General features: G+C 38.5%; 1 protein-coding gene across 1 annotated transcript in view; it reads left to right on the forward strand.

Moving 5' to 3' along the window:
* LOC126176880 (lipase maturation factor 2-like) overlaps positions 1–16,760 on the forward strand; it is an 89,893-nt gene extending 73,133 nt beyond the window's left edge. Inside the window, exons 11-12 of the mRNA XM_049924080.1 lie at positions 7,291–7,565; positions 15,066–16,760. Coding sequence (XP_049780037.1) covers positions 7,291–7,561 — 271 coding nt within the window. The 3' untranslated portion in view covers positions 7,562–7,565; positions 15,066–16,760. The remainder of the gene's footprint in view (positions 1–7,290; positions 7,566–15,065) is intronic.
* Positions 16,761–22,665: the final 5,905 nt, after the last annotated feature.

Consider the following 22,665-nt stretch of genomic DNA (forward strand, 5'->3'; position numbering starts at 1 on the left):
TGTAACATAGAGACCACTCCCTGTTTGAGTGGTCCTTAATGATAGTGCATTTCCCACGGCTTCAGTCAAACTAAAGGTGTGTTGAAGTACTGTACCACAGACAAAGATATCCAGACAGGCAACCTCCGTAAGGGCCTGTTGACGCGGACAGGGGTGCGGGACGGGGGGTTACAGCAGTTCCATCAGATGACACGGGATGGCGTTGGGGTGCGAAACTGCTCGGACAGCGGGCAGCAGGTAACTGCACACAAGGCCGTGGCAGTGGAAGTCCGCACCACCACTTCCCCTCAAATGCCGGCACAGGGCACCATCCAGTTCTGAGACATTTAGTCGCTGCCGCCAGTTGCAGCTGTATGCAGAATTATACAACAGAATTGTCTTGTGACACTATGTTGTAACGTCTGTTATAGAAGGCCAGTTTTCAGCATAAAATCTAGTTATGAATATTGGCTCATCACGGCTCCCTATTAGAGAATCAGCCAGCTGCTACAGCCAAAATTGCGCACAGCGGAGAAGCGCAAAATTTTGTTGCGGCGCTCCTTTCCATTATTTGTTAGAAGTATTTTCCAACATTGCTTATTTCAAAAGGTCTGTCTTCACGTACTGTGAAGAACTTGTCTCAGGCTTTGCTGCCTCAGGTAGGGCCCATAGTGTCTGCGCAGAACTGCTCCGATCTGCGCAATACGTCACCGTCGAGAAGCTCGGCACACTTCGCGCGCACTGTTACGTGTTGAAGCGATTAAGTTTCATGTTGTTGCTGTTTATTTTTGCTTCTTTTGAGTTTGTTCGTTATGTTTGACATTAATAATGCCGAATTGTCCTACGGCTGTGTGTGAAAACTGTAATCAGAAGACTAAAAGGCAGTAGTATTACTTGTCATAAGTTCCCTCGAACTCCTGAAACATTTGCTCAGTGGGTTCAGCTCTGTAGCAGTAGTGACAGCATTAACATTAAAAATGCTACTGCCTGTAGCAAAAACTTTAGAGAGGACGTTTGTTTACAGTATCTACAAGCTGAATTAAAGAAACTTCAACCAAAATAGGTTTTAAAGCCGACTGCAAATTCTATAAGCTTGTGAAACTCGTAAACGTGCACTTAACATGCTATAAAAAGTAGATCAAAGCATAGAATCAGAGAAAGGTATTATCGAGGATGAAATTAAAAAAACTTAATGAAGAATTATCACCATTGAGGGAAAACAATTCAGCGTTTAATTTGCTTTTCGTTCTCAGTATATTGTTATCCGCTATTACTGTTTCACGCGTTAAGCAAAGAGAGGAAGTAATGCAAAGCATTAAGTATCTACACAGTGCTGACGACTAAAGTACACAAAAGGTTTGCTAAAAGCACTTCACGAGTAAGCAAAAAACAAGCTTAAGTGAAGCAGAAAATTTGTGTGTGTTGAGCATTTGATGAAATGATTGGCATATGCTACGACTAAGAAAGTGACGCCACATATGGACCACATAGCCAGGTACAGGTTGTGAGACCTGAGTTTCTCCTGGCGTTTGCCTTGAAAATGGCGGGGTGTTCTCCCGCCGAAATATCGGCGGTCTCTGAAAGTGTTACCTGGCTGAATTCCCAGAAGTTATTTGAAAGGTACAGGTTGTTATTGCATGTGGTTTATATGGAGCCTGGAAGCAGTCTGTATACTGCTGGTCACGAAAGATACGCAAAAATACATCACTGGATGTATTTCTTCCAGATCGGACTCCATAGAGCAATCACTTGGACATCATACTGACAAGATAATAGTAATATCAAAAGGTCCTATAAGCTCTGCGGCAGCTGAGGAACTCTCTCGTCCTAGCTTAATCGTCTCTTCGAACACAGCTCTTTGTGTAAAGAAGCAGATGTGAATAAAAGCCTGCCAAAACTTTTAATCAGAAGGTTCAAACTATTTCTCAAGAGATCTCCGCAATTTACACTAAGATCATTACTGTACCTACATCCGGATAAGGCACCTAACACGTCAGCAAAGACAATGAGGGCTAAACAGCTGCAGAAAGGAGCACACACATGGAGAGCTTCCGCAGTTCATTCCATATGGGATTAAGCTATTTAATTTGTTGTTGTTGAATTGTTGAAGTACGGCGATCAGTACTGAAGCTTCACAATCATCAAACGCAGAAATGACAAGTAAATGGAATTCTATCGTTTCCTTTCTACTTAATATCTGCACGAAAAAAATGTTATACACTATTGCTGATTGTGACGAAACTGCGTTTAGAAACTGAAAGCTCTTAGGATTGTTGCGTTTCCTGTACTATTAAAAATGTGTAATACTTAATAACGACTGAAGGATGCCAAGTTATAACTTATCTCATAGAAAATGTTAAACAATAGAATGTATATGTCAAGGTGATCCATAATACGTAGTGATACATCTGTCATTACTAGAAAGACAATATGATAATTTCATTGCCGTGGGAAGCAGTAAGTCCCTGTGTAGGTATATCTTATTACATCGCCCTTCAGTTTAGTAAATTAATGGTGGCTTAAGCGGAATACGGCCATGCGCGAACGTGAAAAATCGTCTCTTCTCGACAGTGACATCACGCGGATGTGCTCGCTGCCGAAAGCGTTGGCCCAAATTTTCTATGTAAGTATTGCTTGTTGTTGCCTACACAGATGCGGCTACCCTCTCTCGGTCTCACCCCTCTGTCACCCCACCTTGCTACCCTTGACGTCTGGGAGGCCGTTGCCGAAGCGCCTCTAGCGTGATCTCCCGAAACTAAGCAGGCGACACGCCTGACATCTACTGTCATCTAACGGAACTACGAGGACACCCCCGGGACAGTGGTTTAGGGGGGGCTTCCTCTCTGTATATGTTACTCTGTGACTGTACACAACTTTTGTGAAGTGGAAGAACAAATTGAAGTAAATAATTAAAAAGAAAGCACTAAAATTCTAAAACAAAATGAGGCATTTTTAGAGTACCATTTTGAGGAAGGCAAAGTTGCTGAAAGAAATATGTATACAGTTATATCGGGAATCCCCATTTCAAACACAATATTGTGTTCAAACAAATGGTCAAGATGATGACTGATACGCCTGAGAGACTATGAATTGTAGTTCTGAAATTAGATCATTTCAAATTGAGCCTTCAAGCCGGTGCCCAAGACTAGTTTATTTGGCAGTGTTTTATGTGATAGCAGGTAAGAAAATAAAAGGTAAAGAAAACTAAAAGGGAATTCTGAGATGGAAGAAATGAACATAAATTAAGGCCAGGTGGAGGCAGGTGGCAACAACTGAGTGCCAATTCCCACCTGTGGATGCTAGTGTCCTATAATAAGCTGTTGTTGATGAAGCCATTTATCTGGCCTTGGTGTTCCTCGTAGCAATCTCTCCTGTGGCATGAAGTGGCCCTGAACTGCCTCCAAATTGAGCACTGTTCCCTAATGCATAGCTTTTTACTCTGGCAAGAGGGCCTTCCCCCCACCCCACCTTAATCAGTGATGGCGTGGCCTGCAAACTACTGCACACCAAATGCATTTTATGTGGTGATAAGAGGGAAGATGTGGACCTTGCCATTGGTGGGGAAGCTTGCATGCCTCAACGACACAGATAGCCGTACCGTAGGTGCAACCACAACGGAGGGGTATCTGTTGAGAGCCAGACAAACGTGTGGTTCTTGAAGAGGGGCAGCAGCCTTTTCAGTAGTTGCAGGGGCAACAGTCTGGATGATTGACTGATCTGGCCTTGAATGAGATTTTCACTCTGCAGCGGAGTGTGCGCTGATATGAAACTTCCTGGCAGATTAAAACTGTGTGCCCGACCGAGGCTCGAACTCGGGACCTTTGCCTTTCGTGGGCAAGTGCTCTACCAACTGAGCTACCGAAGCACGACTTACGCCCGGTACTCACAGTGAGTACCGGGCGTGAGTCGTGCTTCGGTAGCTCAGTTGGTAGAGCACTTGCCCGCGAAAGGCAAAGGTCCCGAGTTCGAGTCTCGGTCGGGCACAAAGTTTTAATCTGCCAGGAAGTTACTTGATCTGGCCTTGTAACACTAGCCAAAACGGCCTTGCTGTGCTGGTACTGCGAACAGCTGAAAGCAAGGGGAAACTACAGCCGTAATTTTTCCTGAGGGCATGCAGCTTTACTGTATGGTTAAATGATGATGGCGTCCTCTTGGGTAAAATATTCCGGAGGTAAAATAGTCCCCCATTCAGATCTCCGGTAATCGGGCAGGTAGGGTAGAAAATTTAAAAAGGGAAAGGGATAGGTTAAAGTTAGATATAGTGGGAATTAGTGAGGTTCGGTGGCAGGAGGACAAAGACTTTTGGTCAGGTGAATGCAGGGTTATAAATACAAAATCAAATAGGTGTAATGCAGGAATAGGTTTAATAATGAATAAAAAAAATAGGAGTGCGGGTAAGCTACTACAAACAGCATAGTGAACGCATTATTGTGGCCAAGATAGACACGAAGCGCATGCCTACTACAGTAGTACAAGTTTATATGCCAATTAGCTCTGCAGATGATGAAGAAATTGATGAAATGTATGATCAGATAAAAGAAATTATTCAGGTAGTGAAGGGAGACGAAAATTTAATAGTCATGGGTGACTGGAATTCGACAGTAGGAAAAGGAAGAGAAGGAAATGTAGTAGGTGAATATGGATTGGGGCTAAGAAATGAAAGAGGAAGCCACCTGGTAGAATTTTGCACAGAGCATAACTTAATCATAGCTAACACTTGGTTCAAGAATCGTAAAAGAAGGTTGTATACATGGAAGAATCCTGGAGATACTAAAAGGTATCAGATAGATTATATAACGGTAAGACAAGAGATTTAGGAACCAGGTTTTAAATTGTGAGACATTTCCAGGGGCAGATGTGGACTCTGACCACAATCTATTGGTTATGAACTGTAGATTAAAACTGAAGAAACTACAAAAAGGTGGGAATTTAAGGAGATGGTACCTGGATAAACTGAAAGAACCAGAGGTTGTACAGAGTTTTAGGGAGAGCATAAGGGAACAATTGACAGGAATGGGGGAAAGAAATACAGTAGAAGAAGAATGGGTAGCTTTGAGGGATGAAGTGGTGAAGGCAGCAGAAGATCAAGTAGGTAAAAAGAGTAGTGCTAGTAGAAATCCTTGGGTAACAGAAGAGATACTGAATTTAATTGATGAAAGGAGAAAATACAAAAATGCAGTAAATGAAGCAGGCAAAAAGGAGTACAAACGTCTCAAAAATGAGATCGACAGGAAGTGCAAAATGGCTAAGCAGGTATGGCTAGAGGACAAATGTAAGGATGTAGAGGCTTATCTCACTAGGGGTAAGCTAGATACTGCCTACAGGAAAATTAAAGAGACCTTTGGAGAAAAGAGAACCACTTGCATGAATATCAAGAGCTCAATTGGAAACCCAGTTGTAAGCAAAGAAGGGAAAGCAGAAAGGTGGAAGGAGTATATAGAGGGTCTATACAGGGGCGATGTTCTTGAGGACAATATTATGGAAATGGAAGAGGATGTAGATGGAGATGAAATGGGAGATACGATACTGCGTGAAGAGTTTGACAGAGCACTGAAAGACCTAAGTCGAAACAAGGCCCTGGGAGTAGACAACATTCCATTAGAACTACTGGCAGCCTTGGGAGAGCCGGTCCTGACAAAACTCTACCATCTGGTGAGCAAGATGTATGAGACAGGCGAAATTCCCCCAGACTTCAAGAAGAATATAATAATTCCAATCCCAAAGAAAGCAGGTGTTGACAGATGTGAAAATTATCAAACTATCAGTTTAATAAGTCACAGCTGCAAAATACTAACGCGAATTCTTTACAGACGAATGGAAAAACTGATAGAAGCCGACCTCGGGGAAGATCAGTTTGGATTCTGTAGAAATGTCGGAACACGTGAGGCAATACTGACCTTACAACTTATCTTAGAAGATATATTAAGGAAAGGCAAACCTACGTTTCTAGCATTTGTAGACTTAGAGAAAGCTTTTGACAATGTTGACTGGAACACTCTCTTCCAAATTCTAAAGGTGGCAGGGGTAAAATACAGGGAGCGAAAGGCTATTTACAATTCGTACAGAAACCAGATGGCAGCTATAGGAGTCGAGGGGCATGAAAGGGAAGCAGAGGTTGGGAAGGGAGTAAGACAGGGTTGTAGCCTCTCCCCGATGTTATTCAATCTGTATATTGAGCAAGCAGTAAAGGAAACAAAAGTAAAGTTCGGAGTAGGTATTAAAAACCATGGAGAAGAAATAAAAACTTGCCGATGGCATTGTAATTCTGTCAGAGACAGCAAAGGACTTGGAAGAGCAGTTGAATGGAATGGACAGTGTCTTGAAAGGAGGGTATAAGACGAACATCAACAAAAGCAAAATGAGGATAATGGAATGTAGTCGAAATAAGTTGGGTGATGCTGAGGGAATTAGATTAGGAAATGAGACACTTAAAGTAGTAAGGGAGTTTTGCTATTTGGGGAGCAAAATAACTGATGATGGTCGAAGTAGAGAGGATATAAAATGTAAACTGGCAATGGCAAAGAAAGCGTTTCTGAAGAAGAGAAATTTGTTAACATCGAGGTGGTTTTTTTTTTATTTTTATTTATTTGTTTTTATCTTTCAGTAATTAACTTTTAATTTTCCCGCCGCATCTTCCTTTTTTAGTCCTTAAGTTTTATGCCTGAAACAATACACAATTTTTGTGTTTCTCTGTGTGTGCACAATTTTTTTAAATTATTACATTTAATTGTTGTTGAAGTTTTGTAGTTATGTTACTCTATTTTACCACCACTCATCTCATAACCTTTTCATACTGGTGCTAAAGACTTTGCTGTCATGTATCCACATCACCCTGTCGTCAACTTGCTGAGGAATCACTTGACTAAAATCACATGTATTTGAGACGGTGCTTACCTAAATACTAACTTAAAAGTGCCAGCAAACTTTTTAGATTGTTTCTATTGAAAATTAAAATAGTTCTACCTGAAACGCTAAGTATATGTTCCAGGAAGGAGTAAAAAAAATTTAGAGCAAATTCGAAACATCTGTCAATAATGTCTGATATTTCGAATTCGCACAAAAAATTAATGACTGGAGCTGTTTGGAAAAAAACTTGTGGCTTTAACAGAGTTGAATTTTGGCAGTCTCAAAGCAATTCTGCTGAAGTATATCATAATCATATGTCTCGTTTTTAACATGAGAAATTATTGTACTGTTTCTATTAACACCTTGAATTAATTGATGTTAAATATAAAGTGACTTGATTATTATGTTTAAAATAGAAAATATGACAGTATCCAGGCACTAAAATACTTAATATGTTTCCTTCAGGTCAGCCTCAGCTTGGTGGACACGAGAACGGGTTGGTGAATATTTTCCCATTTTCTCCCGGGATCATCCTCCTCTTCTTGAATATCTGCGAAATGTGAAAATCTTGACAGACTCTCGCAAAGAACCTACTGTGATACCTTGGCTCAAAATGCTATTGGACCGCTTAAGGAAATTGGCAACAGCAGTTGATCCTGCAATTCTTATGTGGTCACTCTTCACAGCTGGCTGTGCTATTGTTGCTGGATCTGCTAGTTCTGGTTCAAGAAAGTAAAAAGGTAAACAATATTTTTGGAATGTGTGTGAAATTGGAAAGGTTGTCATGCTACATGCCTGAAGACAAGGCACTGAAATTGACTGTTAAAAGACTGATGATTGGGGGGCCTTTTGACTGGAATGTTTGCTTTTGCGAAACCTTAAACAGTTTTTTTCCTGATATGTTTATAGTCAGTGTGGACACTATAAATGGGCAGTCATTCTTAAGCATAAACAAACTAGAATTATGACTGCCAGGGGGGATGGAGCCAATCGCTTTTGGTGTTATGGGGGCTCTAATTGAACTCTATAGTGGACCAGGATTACACTTTTCACTCATTTCAAAATAGGAAAGGAAAACAATGAACAATACACAACACAAAATAGCTTAGTAACAGCTACCATGTTTTTGGTTGCACAGTTTGGCAGAGTCGTAAAGGAAGTGGTTAAGACCAGACGTACGTGTGTGTGTGTGTGTGTGTGTGTGTGTGTGTGTGTGTGTGTGTGTGTGTGTGTGTGAAAACATCCACCACTTTGTTTGCCATGTTACTGTCTGCATCCACTATGTTTACATGGGGCTTCTGAAACCAGATTTTGTAAACAAGTTTTCCAATTCCACTTCTGGTTGGTCATTTAAACACTACAGTACTGACTCTGGAAATATTGTTCTAGTTGCCAGATAGAATTCAACTTCTGCAATTGATTTTCACTCACATGTAAATGTGTAACTGTCTTTTGAAAGGTTATGTCTTTTTGCTAAAACTTTTTGGCAAATATGGATGGATTGACTTTTTGTGGTGTGAAAAAGAAATAGGAGTATTAGACTGAGTATGAAGTTATCTACCTCTAATATTTAATTGAAGGGAATCAGCCATTGTGCTAACTAAAAAAGAAACCAGAGCAGCTTATTTGCAGATGCAATATTTGACCAGTCTAGCAAAACCTTATCAGCCCTTAACATGTGAATATAACACTGAAAAAAGATTTTTGAAATTCGATTTTTTTCTTCCAGAAGTTGTCATTTGTAAATATAGTGAATACATCAACTTTTGTGGGCTTAAGGTAGCAGACAAGTATAAGTGTTTCTTTCTCCTAAGATGTTAGGTTCTGCAGCTTAATCCTACCTTGCATTACATGGTGCTTTATAGAGACCAGTCAGCCACCCATAATTGATGTGGCAGCAGAGTATTGAGCACACTGATACGTCATTGTGTTCATGCAACAAGTTCTTACACATATTATCTTTTGAAATTGGGCTTTGCCATATGGTATGCAATACTGGTAATTGAAAATTCAGTACATTTTCAATATTTATATGCAGAAAATAAAGCTGTTTCAAACTATCTCTGATAAAATGTTCATCTGGATACATTTATCTCTGAAGTAGCATTTATTAGTTGATTTCTCATTTCCATATTTTAAGAGAGAATAACGTGTACACACAGTAGGTATTGCTGGAAACAAGTGAATAGTAGATACTTTACAAAGATTAGCAAGTTAAAACCATCAGAACTCTTGAAATTCCAGAGTGGAAAGTCCTGGTTTGTCTTGTTTCATTTCTTTTTTTCTGGTTCATGGTTAAAAATAATTTTCTTCACTCAAATTCATTTTTAAAATTAAAAAAAAAAGTTACAGATTGGAAAGAGAATTTAATTTTTATATGAAGTTTGAAGCTGCTACGTGCTTACTCATTTTGAGAAGTTAATACATGGTATAGCATATTACTTTTTAGAGTCTTCTAACTTTTTGTTGGTGTGTGTGTAACTAAAATGACATTTATGATAATGTAAGGAAAGTCACTATATTTTGTCATGACTTTTCCGTACTGATGCCAGGGGAAAAAAAAATACTTTAAAGTCTCAGAGATTTGAGGATCAGTCAGATATTAAATAGGTGCTTGAGCGGGCTGCGCTTTGTGGGATGGGGGTCTGTGTGAAGGGGGAGACACATTTGGAAGATGATAAAGGAAATTAATAATATATTAGTACAGAGTATTTTGGATTCTACCAACACTGTGGTGTTGGTCCAAGGCTTCTTAATAAATTCCAGCAGTTTGGGAGACAATTATGGCACCAAACAATGGTGAGGTGTAGCTCCATTTCCACAGTCATAAGGGAAAGAAAATTGGTGTGTTTGGAGCAATTAACACCTGAAAAGTCTGTAATGTGAAAATCAAAGTATGTTATAAGTTAGAAGTAAGTGTTTCTCTTTCTGATTTACTGGGTGTTTATAATTAAACTTTCCCTATTTAACACATAACACGGAAAGTAATTACCATATGAGTACGAAAGTTGGTATCAATTAATGTCAAGGACATGGGGAAGAGAAATAATGGAGAATCGATTCAACTGAAACACTTTTAATGTGCTGCTATTGTACATAATACCGTTACATACCGGTACCATTACTGCTACCAAAGGAGCTCATTATGGCACCCATCAGTGTCCAGAAGAGTCTGAAAGCACAGAAGTGCATTCAGCACAGCAGAATGAAGCATGTCCGTAGGTATGCTGGCTACCTCTCTTGATATGCTGCGCTTCAGATCAGCACTTGCGTGAATGTTCCCCTGGTAAACCCTGTCCTTCAGGTAGCCCCACAACCAGAAATTACAAGGAGTGAGATCAGGTTATCGTTCTGGCCAAGCATTTGGAAATGATTGGCTGATAATTTGATTGTTTCCAAATGTGTCTTGGACAAGCAGGTTTAATGTCATGAACAATGTAAGGTGGGGCCCCATCTTGCATGAAAAGTGTTGAGTTCAAAGTCTCTCTCTCCTATAGGGCGGATATGGCATGCTGGCGAAATATATCGTATTAACACTGGCAAATCACACTGCACATCTTTGGTCCTTGAGCACCAACCTGTTCAGAAAAGACTGGGCCTATGATAACGTAGCCATGAAGCTACACCATACTGTGACACATTCACCATACAGAGGCACTTTATGCACAATGACTGGAGGTGAAGGGGCCAGACAGAAACTACTTCAATACTTTTTAGAAAGTGGAGAGTGAAGTCAATGTGTCATTGTGCGTCCTGTGATGAAAGGTGCTTACGATATGGATCTCGTATGGATATCATTTGAGAATGGTTCAAGTACCTTCCGTACAGTGGACCACAGGTCGTGCAACTGTCGTGTTATAGCACATGCAGTGCCTGACAATAGAGATCACACGCAGTGTTGTCTGCTATAGCAACAGCAATTTCATCAACCACCTGTGGTGCAACTGGTCATCGGCCTCTCCACGTAGCGATGCCCAGTTCTCCAGTCGATTCGAACTTCACCATCTCCGCACAACAGGTGGAGAAAGAGGACCCTTCCGTAATCCTTTAAGCCGACAATATTCTTGAGGTGCAGATGCAGCATTACTGTTGTTTTGATAACAGAGCTTCACCACTAATGCCCTGCTCCTTTTGTTCAAGCTCATGTTGACACATCAACAAGTGCACTGTGACTGGTCAGGTGTGTAAGACTATGAATCACGATGACTGATCATGACACCTGGTGTTCATGCTTGGAACTGGAATGTAGCACTGTGACACATGGAAATGATGCACCCCATACAATCCTGTTGGATGAACATCCGCAACTGAGCATTATACCAGAGATTGAAAATACCACTTCAGTTGTAAATTTCTTTCAATATTACACAACCAGTTTCAGGCTCTTTTAAGGTGGGCTTATAAGTGCCCAACACTGGTCCTGTAATAATAAAAGAAATTTACAACTGAAGTGGTATTTTCAACCTCTGAGGAAAAGTTTAATTATAACCACCCAGTACAGTAGAGCTTTCCTTTTAAAAAAATCCAATTGAAGTACAGCAGTATCTCACACTTAATCTCATGACTAGTGTTGTGGTCTACTGGTTCAATTCAGGTCTCCATCTTGAGATAACAATGTCATGCAAAAGGACAGGCATTTGTATTTGGTAGTGCCTCTTAATTCTATAACATGTCTGTTCCAAACTCAAATTTTTCTTTGGGCTCCAACACAAAGTCCATCACTGATTAATTATTAGTGCTGCTACCAATGTAAACTGCAATTTGTAATGATTATGTGTGGAACACATGCAGAGTCTACATTATATATTTGCTAAATAAGTGACAGGGCTTAGGAAACACTGTGTTTGTGCCAAGTTTTGGTCTCTAGGGTACTTAACCTGCAATTCTGCCTTTGTGACCAGATGACTGTGAGCAACTGGTGGAATACTGAAAATGAAACTATTATTTGGAGTATTAGGTGTTCTCAGAAACACTCTAGGTAAAGAGTAATAAAGTCTTCTTGGGCTTCCAATTGTCAAGTGGCTCAAATAACATAACCTTTCAACCAAGTTTGCTCTTCCCACCATTAAATGGTAACCTAACTAGCCACTGTGAGTTTAGAGGCACAAGTGGTGTATGTTCTACTGATTGTGGTGTCAAGTCATTGCCGTATGAAATGGTTTTCACTTGGTGTCAAACGTTCACTTCCACCTTTCACTGAGGCATCTAAATCATCTGAATTTCATGACTGCACAACATTTACAATTTTTCTTCACCCCATAGTGATAAACCTTGGATTATTGACATTCAGACTTGTGTAAATTGTGGCATCTCTTCTTATTCCTTACACAAGTCAGGACACGCAGCACATCAAGAACTGTGTTGATTTAGACATCTATACCCTGTTTACCGGTTCAGCATGCATGTTGCATTCCTGTTGTCCAATGGCTCAGTGATGGAGAAGACTCTTGAAATAGATATGTATTTGACTCAGGTTTCAAGTCCCAAAAAAATTTAGGCATCACTGACGTCTGTGAAGCACTACGTGGTCTGAGAATTTAAGAATGTAACATTGTGTTAGCATTGAAAACAATTAGATCTGACCGACAGTTACACTGTTGAGCAGAGGCTATTGAACAGTATGATGTAGAACCTAGTGGCAGGTAGTGTTGTAGTGCAGAAAAAGTAGCAGTTTTAAGTGTACATTAATTGGCCATAACCAAAATTACACATTTCATCAATAAAGAGAAGTTTTAGAACAAATGTCGACTCCACATCAGATTTATGATCTCCGTTATGAAGGATATCCTGTTACAACAGGGGTCACATAGGTAGCAGAATGAGCACAGGAACAAACAGTGGAAAATCTGGGATGGAATACAACAAATGAAAAAAGAGAATATGAAGTGTGATTGGAAAGTTTTAAGAATGGGCTTGTAATATGGTGGTACTTACTTGCTACTGTGTGATCAGGGGAATATGGCAGTTGTGGAAGCACAGGAATTTTTAATTTGGTCAAAAATTCAACGATGGAGAAGGCACTATGAGCCAGAGCATTGTCAAGGTGTAGCACCCAACTCCTGTCTTTCCACAATGCAGGCCTTTTCTTCCGCACCTTTTCACACAAACTCTGAAGGACACATTTATAGTATTCCTGGTTAATTGTCTGTCCTCCAGGGGTAAATTCATGATGCACAATACCAGTAGCATCGAGGAAAAAAAAATCACCAACATTGTCTTCACGTTCAACCGACTTTGCCGTGCTTTTTTTGGTCGTGGTAATCCTGGAGTCTTCCACTGTGAAGACTGCACTTTGGTTTCAGGATCATATCGATATACCCACAATTCATTACCCTATTTAACTAATTGGGTCATTTTTAGTGTGATTAATCATTTCTTGGCACACTTCAAGTCAGTATTGTCTCTGGTCACTTGACAACACTTTTGGAATGAATTTTGTGGACACTCGGCGCATGTTCAGATCTTCAGTTAAAATTGACTGAACTGCATAGAATCTTAAATGAAGTTCATCAGCCATCTCTCTGATTGTAAGTCTATGATCAGAGCGCACTAAGTAGCGAACTTTCACAACATTTTCATTCGTTTTTGAGGTGGAAGGACGGCCAGACCGTGGTTCATCTCCAAATGATTCGCAGTCCTTTTTAAATCTGTTGAACCAGACAGAAACATTTGACTGGCTCATACAATTATCTCCAAAAGCTGTTTTTAATAGTTCATACGTCTCCAAGGCTGATTTCCCAGTTTTAAAACAAAATTTCACACAAACTTGTTGCTTTGTTTTTACATCCATTATCATGCTGACAGATTCCGGCAACAAGCCCTAACAGATCCGCACTCAACCAGCTGCCACAATGAACTGAATAAAGGAAACACAGTTTCCTGTCAGAGGGTGTTCAAGGACAAGGTAATGACTCACCCCCACCCTCCGTATACCTGTCCGCCAAACCAGTAAGCAGTAGCAGATCCATTCTTAAAACTTTCCAATCTCACCTCGTGCATTGCTACTTTTGACATAGATGTGGCATTGAGGAGCAGACACACATTGAAAGAAGACTGCTGAATTAACAGCTAATAATCAGGGATAATATCAAGCAATCTTGTTCCAGTGTGCTTGTCTTATCACTCAACACGTCCTCTATGTGGCGAGTAACACTGTATCCTATTTCACAACGTAGAATTAACACACAAGATCTTTGTACCTTTGTTGTAGCCAAGGTATCAGCTATTGCAGAAAATACTATAGAAGATCTACAAATAACAATCCAAGGTAATTTCATGATTGTCAGATGGATGAATCTCTCCTAGTTGTTGTTGAAGAACATCTTATTAACACCATGAGTTCCATGTCAAATATTTAATTGTGAAACTGGTATTTGGACATAGAACCCATTGTCAGTAACTTCTGGTACAGAGGACAAACATAGTCATATCATATATACAACATAATAATGTCTGTATCGGATGCTACTCTGTGCCGAAATACTGGTCAGGCAATTAAATGACTTTATCTGCAGCTCATGATGTTAATAAGTTACACGCAGGAAAGCACTTGGCATACAAGATTTTTGAACTGGTTCTTAGTTTGCAGCTACACCATTTTGATCAATACTTACCAAAATCTTAATTTTCTACGTTTGTCCTTTATTTAGTAATTTATATAGGATATGTCTGTCTTTCTTTTGGCACCAGTTAGTTTTTGTAGATGCTGCTTCCAGAAAACAATAATGTGGCATAATTAATGAAATTATTCATGTTTGTTCCCAGAAATGTTGTTTCTCATTACGATTTAAACAGTATGTGTAGCAGCTTTTATTCTCACTGTGACATTGTTGGAACTGTACAAATTATCTTGACATTTCTAACAAAATAATGATTATTCAGAACCTGCTTAGTGAAATTTTAGTGTACATGTGCTTCTGGAGAATAAAAGAGAGAACTTACATTGTTACAACCTCCCCTCCCTTTTCACTCAGAAACTCTCTATATGATCCACTAGGTCTTAAAAGTAACTGGACCAGAACAAATAGTGTGAAGAAGGTGCACAGAACCTATTTCAAACAAATTATATTAACATGTGTTGTGGGAAGGTTATCTTTAAGGTATTTTGTAGAATTCTGTATTTGTTTGTTTAGAAATAAATATCCATATTTAACATAGTAGTTGTCAGTCAGTCTGCCATGATGCTATCTTCACTCTCCAGTATCAATTGTTCCTGCATTAATAACCTCTCTGTGTTCTAGGGTTTTGTGCTGCAGCTGCTGTTAGCCCTTTTGCAGTGAATACTGTTACTCTTCGTGAACTCTTTAGATCTGATTGTGGATTGCATTTATACTCTTTGTGTGACAGTTGCTTTATTCTGTCTTTTGGACTTATGCTGCACTGTTTTGATTGTGTTTAAATTATGTCAGTTATTTCCACTGCAAAAAGAAAACTTTAATATTAAAAGAAATGTTTGGTTCCCTTTGAGATTAAGGATTTAATTTTATATAATGCCCAAATTTGCGGGTTAGTTTTAATCTTATTAAACAACAGAAATCTGTAATGAGTTGCAGATTTCATAGTGATATCAATATTAATATAATAGAAAAGTCAGTCCTCCATTTAAAAACCAAAAGAAGAAAGTAAAGATAGAAACATCAAACAAGAAAATAGAAATAAATGTGTATTCAACAAATGATATTTGTGACCGTTTGTCAGAAGTAAGTAATAAAAGTATGTTTTCTTCTCACTTGAAGAATTTCCACCTCTTATGTCAGTTTCTCCTAGCTATCATATTGTTTTGTGCTTTCATTTATACGCTGAGTATGCAGTAACCTATCTTAGTGCAGTTTCATGTTCTTACTGCACTTTTCTAAATGCCTCAATTCTGCTTTACTAGCAACTTAACCCCTATCTTTGTTGTATTGCCTCAGCTTGTATTACATTCTTCCTTAGTCATAGAAAAAAGTTTCATATTGAGTTACTTTGTGCATTTTCAAGTCTTACATTCTGTTCTTTCTTCATCCTCACAATAGATTTACCTTATCTGCCATATTCATATGAGGTTTCTTGATATTGACAGTTGGGTACACTGTCTGAGATATCTATGTATCAAATTTACATGGACTTTTTTATTTACCAGGAACAATAGGAATTATGTATCAGTAGAATGAGTAATCATATCAACAACAAAAAATATAAACTGTTCATAGGCTTTTCAGAAAGTGAGATGTAGAGAATTTCGTATGTATTAAATGTTTGTTTTTTATTGTTGGAATTAGTTGTTCAGATTCATAATTTCAGAATATTTTGTTTGTATTGTCATATATTGTGGTTTGATATATAACAGACTGAATCACTGACGTCCTTAACAGACAATTTATTATTTTCTAATGTTTTTACACCAATTTAATAGAATTGATAGGTTATATGTATTTTTTTGATCGCTTTTTCTTTTGTGTTGTGTGAGAGTTGCTGTATTATTTAGTTGTTGATCTGTAAGAAGTGCAGTCTAATCCATGACATATTTTTGCTAAACTCTCCAGAACAAGTAAAATTGTCTCCACTTTCCACTGAAAGCTGTAATAACTCAAGGATACTCAGGAATGTAAGTCGTATGAGAACAAGTTTTAGATTCAGTTACCTTGCATTGTGTATCACAATACAATAATGGGATCATTTTTGAAGATTGTGAAATGTAATTGTGTAGCATAAAGTTAGTGAAAAATATGTAACTGAAACAAGACTTCTTTCTATGTTGACTGTTAATATTTTAGTGGAACTAAGTATTTTCTCTTTAGTTTGATAGCAGCAGTTAAGTGCAAAGTTTTAAGTAATAAAATAAAAATGCAGTGAACATTTGTAAGAAGTACTTTAAAATAAGAAATTCAAGAATGGCAGATGTATATGTTCAAATGAGTGAATAAGTATAATAAAATTTAAAGGCTCCTATCTCATTGCTTATGTGTGTATATTTTTATGAAGATTTAATGAGGATGCAAATTTTATTTTGATTTTACTCTTTGTAATCTTTTATTCAGTGGTTCATTACACTTACAAAAATTTACTCCCTTACTCTGTTACATGTGCCAACTGCAGGACTGGCAGTGTTGACATTAATAGAGTATCAGTGGGGCAACTCTGCCTGACAGAACAGCCTTTCTCATTTAATATTACTAAAAGATACTTAAAAGATTCTAATATATGACAGCCTGTTTCATATCACAACACTGTAAAACTCACAAAAAAAGACAAAACATAATCAGGTTGGAAGTAGATTTCAATGGAAGTCATTCTCTACCGATGTCTCAAACTCTTTCATGCCTCTGTAGATGATAAGCAAGTGTCACACATCAGTTATACAGCACACTGACAAAACAAAATCTTAGTCTTACCCAACAGGTAAGAGGCTATCGTGAAGGTCTGACCTATTCCTTCTGAATTATATATAAACAAGATTGTAGGTTTGGAGCAACGTACAGTGAATTTCATTTGGGTACATTCATTCACCTGACATAAAAGGCAAAAGTCTGTATTCAATGAAACATCAGCTGCCAAAAGGCAAATGTGGGCCAGGGAATGGATATTGTTCATGCTACCGGTAATTTTGAAGGCCAAAATGCAAATCGGCACAATTTTGAAATTTGAAGAACTGTGACATGCAGTCAGGCATGACTCTTTTACATCATGGACAGTTAGTGTAAGCAGTACTAGTTTTATTGCATTAAACATTTCCGAGTGATACATGTGTCTCAATTTTAACTATCACCATAGTTACTAAAATACGTATTCAGTTTTCTTTTTGTAACTGTCTAAATACTTAACTCTGTTCTGTAGACATATACTGGTTACTGAGTGTGCAAAATACACAGCCAAAAAGTCCCCCCCCCCCCCCTTTTTCATTAACATTTTATGTTAAGGTTGCGTGCATATCTTGCTCAGAAGGTAGTTTGATACATTACTGTTAATCGTTTCCTCCAGAAATTCAGCAAAAATTAGAGATGGATCTGGTACTAGCCTGTGACCTGATCTGCAGCCAATTTAAATAGTAGGTGCTGGCTTTAAGATACTTATTTTGATTGATGGACCTTGTTTGTGTGTGAAATAAATAAAAAATGAAGGTATACCAAATTGTCAAGGCTACCAACAGTAAACAAAAACGAGAAATTTTGTTAAAACTGCCATACTTTTATGTATCGCTGACAACAGGTAAATGGGCCTTATGAAATTACAAGGCTTGTAATTAGTGTGACTGCAGCTGGAGTACGCCAGGACTTGTCACTTAAAACTTGCTGCAAGGAAAGATACAGTTCTAAATATCAGTAAGGGTTTCTGCTGTGGCTCCGAACAGCTGCACCGCAACCAACATGTTAAAACTTAAAATTCCATAATCTTTCATGGCTCACTGATTTTTAAATAGCTCACAAACTGAAAAGAAATTCTAAAAGATAATCTTCTGCATTGTATTTCCAGATTGAACTGTTAGTCTGTTACTGAACACAACTGATTTATTGCCGATAGACATTATACACAGAAACGTACAGGGGAAAAACTATGAAGAGTGCATGATATCGAGCATTACTGTTAGCCAAATAGTGCACAAGATTGATTGATCCGTCTGTTGACAAGTGTCGTGAGGTGGAGAAATGTTTCATGTGTGTTTGAACTTACTCTCAACTTTTGATAGTAAGTTCCTGTAATCTCAGCCAGTGGAGATTGTGGCACATTTCCTGACTACTTCGTTTTGATCAAATAAACTTGTGAGGTTGCAGTTTTTACTTTAATCCCCCCTCCTATTAACACAACTTCGTAACAGTACAGACTGATGAACCATGCTCATCCTCCTGTAGAATGATTCCCATGATTACAGACCTGCATTGATGGTGTAACTTCCCTGTACACCTGTATCATCAGTATACAGGCACAGGCACACAGAAATACAATGTCATTTACATATTCCGACCATGTTTGGGTCCATGTACGAGGGTGGTTTGAAAAGTTCTCGGAATCAACACGAGAGGTCAGCACTAGCGCAACAAGTTGTTCATGTGATATTCAATGGACTATTGCCTGTAAACATGTGCCATGTCAAGTGCTTTGGCGGTGACATTCGAGCAGTGATTAAGTACTTCGTAAAGAAAGGTATGAAAGCAAAGGACATTCATGCTGATTCCCAGAATACACTGGGGGCTCTACTTCTTCATATTCAACTGTTGCCAAGTGGACAAATGAATTTAAATTTGGTAGGGAGAGCTTAGTAGATGATGCACGCAGTGGTCGTCCAAGATGTGTCACTACTCCAGAAATCATTGCAAAAGTGCACAAAATGGTCATGGAGGATCACTAATCTGAAGTACATGAAATTGCTCACACTTGCCAGATGTAATCTGAAAGGGTATATAACAGTAACTGAAGAATTAGAAATGAAAAAATTATCTGCAAGATGGGTGCCACGACTTATCGCTGGATCAGAAACGTGCCATTGCCATGGAAAAATTACGTGAACTAAGGTATGAATTGCCACACCCACCTTATTCACCTGATATTGCTCTGTCAGACTTCCATCTCTTGCCAAAACTGAAAATTTTTCTTGGTGGACGAAGATTCACTTCAAACGAAGAATTGATAGCTGGGGTTAACAACTATTTTGCAGGCCTGAAGAACACTCATTCTCGAGATGGGATCAAGGCACTGGAATTTCATTGACTAAGTGCATTAATCTAAGAGTTTCAGTGATGTAAATACTTTTATTTTATTCCATTCCAAGAACTTAATTTATTTGTGCATCAGTGTGTGTAACATTTGTAACAGTAATTGCATAACATTGTACTCTTCTTATTTTCTGCAACACTGTTGGAAAATGAAAGTTTTGGGGAAAATAGTTTCTAGATAATAGGCTGAAATTGAGTTTCAAATTCTTCTGCATATCACATACATACTTTTGTTTTTTCAAGTGATTTACCAGGATCGTCAGTAAACACCTTGTCACTTTATAGGACTGACATTGAATTGTTGAACTTCTAATTGAACAACATAATTTCTATAAGGCATTCGCTGCCCTTGCTGACGAACCATTAAACAGTACATCAATAATCCTTCAAAACTACTACTGAAGAAATTAACTGAACAAGAGAATAGACACTTTGAAGAGTGCAAAGAATGGAGTGACTGCTTCAGCATTTTGGAACAGTGAAAGCTAGGCACACTTTAAATTCCTATCCAAGTCTGATTACGTTGGACAAATTTTCTATGATGGTTACTAGGTAAATGTTAAAATATTAAGCTGTAGTGCAGAAACTGCACTGCAGTAAGGGAGTCAACATGTTTTAATTTTTGCTGATTCACAGAGAGCATGAATGAACTTTTATTCTAACAGAAACATCAACTCAGTAAGTGTAAACTAAGTCACTGATGAAACAGAAATCAGAAATGAAATTTTAAATGTTTTTACTCGGGTCACATATTTTATAGGAAATGCTCGAAATCCCTGACTTGAACTTCACTACAAACTTAACACCGTGGAAGCACTGACAGCAGCAACTTAATCGTAAGACTGTACAGTAAACAAACAGAACTTCAGAAAACTCTTCATTCATTGGCTGTCGTTTTGTCACAGCTCCACAACAGTACATTTATGACATTTGGAAAATTTTGTTTGGTTCAGCATTCCTTACCCTGCTCTAATCTTATCAGGTTGTTTTTTGTGATCCTGCATAATTTTATAAAAACTATATTGCATCTACTTTGTGATTTACTGTAATGTGAAGAGTGTGGTAAAACTAGTGTGGACCACAATGACATGCACACATACTTAGGCTTTCTTTTGTGGCATAGCATAGGTGTAAGAAACATATGATAAAGAAGGAAGATCTTTGACAGTATGGGACTCTTAAACAGAAAGCTGAATATGATATCAATGTTTGCACTGTAAATAAAAACTGACACTAGGTATACAAATGTGAAATAAAAATGAAATCTTCTGAAGACCTTCTGAGGGAATCGGGACAGAGAAACTCAAAGGGATGAAGAAAACTTGCAATAAAGCCCTAAAGGTCACACAATGCTGATTGATCAGTGGTGTCATTTGTATGCTCTCCTCACTGTGTCCAACTTTCCAAATCTTAGAGCTGCTGTTTCTCATTGAAGTAGCTCTGCAACCGGTTTTCACTGCAGTCCATTCTTCCACAGATGAAGAATTCAGGTGGTACCAGTAACTGAATCTGGGTCCTCCACATGACAAACATGCTGACCACTGGATTACAACACTGGAAAAATGAAGCAATATAAGCAGAGGAATGGCTTTGTTATTTGAGACTCCTCTTCACATTCTGTACTTTTTGCAGTTTTTCCATTTTTCTACTTACTTTTAGTTTTTAAAAGACAGAAATGTACATTTTGCGATTGTGTGTTCTTCAGCCCTGCTTAAGATTTTGTTTTAACTGTGTGCATTTGCTATTCATCTCTATTTTATCTTCTTGTATTCATTTCTCCATCGCTCTCCTTCCCCCGCCCTCCCTCTCCCATCAAAGTTTCATATCATTAGGTTAGGTTCCTTTAAGCAATGCTTAGCATTTTCTTTACTAAGACTAGGCTTTCTGCTTGCTGTTTCATTCATAATACCTACATATTTTTCCCCCCGTCTCATCAAAAGTGAGTCCAGTCATAGAAAATGCTCTAGTCAGGTAATTTAATTTTTTAGCATTCCATATAGTTTATAAGTTATATAACATTGTGGTAACAGATGATTTACAGTAACAATGGGGTGGATCTTTTATTGCCATATCCAATCTAACACACAAAATCTTAATATATATTAAACACAACACTTGCTGTATTTCTTGAAATTTGTGCCTATCCTAATGCCTAACTGTGAATTTCCTATTCCCTTAATCTAATATTAACTAATACTTATTCCATCTTTAAGGGTCAGGCACAGATCAGGAATTAAGGAATATAATTTCCCCTTCTGCAGATATTTTATATTTTTCAGATTCTTACATATTTTCTTTGCATTCTGTTTATCTGTGCTTTTTAAGTTCATTCTTAGCTCAGCTGGTTTGTAAGTGTTTTAATGCAGATTTCCCTGTCAGTCTGTCCTGTTGGGCCCCCCTTAGCTGGATTTTTTAAATGATTTCCCCAGTTAGTATCCCATTAATTTTATTTCTTCCAACACTGTGGTTCTGAAAACGTTGCACGCGGCTCATGAGTGCACAGCGCTGCACGTGTGCTGCTCGCGTGCAATCGTCGACTGGGGCAGTGGCGACAGCCGGCAGGTTGCGGCAGTGTAGTGCCAGGCTAAGCTGCGGACGTTGATGCGCAGCGACCACTACACAGTGAACGTTGTATTTCAAGAACCGGAAAATGCAGAGTGAAACAAGGAAACGGAGAAGTGGAGATTTGCTATCTTTTAAAAAGTAATGGGAGAATGCTTTTTTCTTTGTGCAAAAATGTGAAAATTCGAAATGTTTAATATGTGGCAGTATTCTCGCTGGTCAGCGGAAGTTTGGTATTGAAGGCCATTATAACAATTTTCACAAGGACGAGTACAATTTATTGTCGGATTCTGAGCGGATGGGGAAATTGACTGAGCTTAAGAAGAGCGATCTGACAATACTAGATGAATCTGTCATAGTCGCTGTTGTCACGAGAGATCTGCGACTTTCTTTCCCCATGTCTCTCATCTAACTGATTTACCATTTTATGGAGCACTGTTTTCAGTTTTTCAGGACGACAATAATAATAGCCCAGCGGTATGTACAGTTATAAGATTGCGCTTAATATAGCGAGAGCTGGAAAACCATTTGCTGAATTAGTAGGTGTCGGTTAAGAGCAAACATCAGAGATGAAAATTTAAGTAACTGT

This window comes from Schistocerca cancellata, chromosome 3 (genome assembly GCF_023864275.1).
Source record: "Schistocerca cancellata isolate TAMUIC-IGC-003103 chromosome 3, iqSchCanc2.1, whole genome shotgun sequence".
Taxonomy (NCBI): domain Eukaryota; kingdom Metazoa; phylum Arthropoda; class Insecta; order Orthoptera; family Acrididae; genus Schistocerca; species Schistocerca cancellata.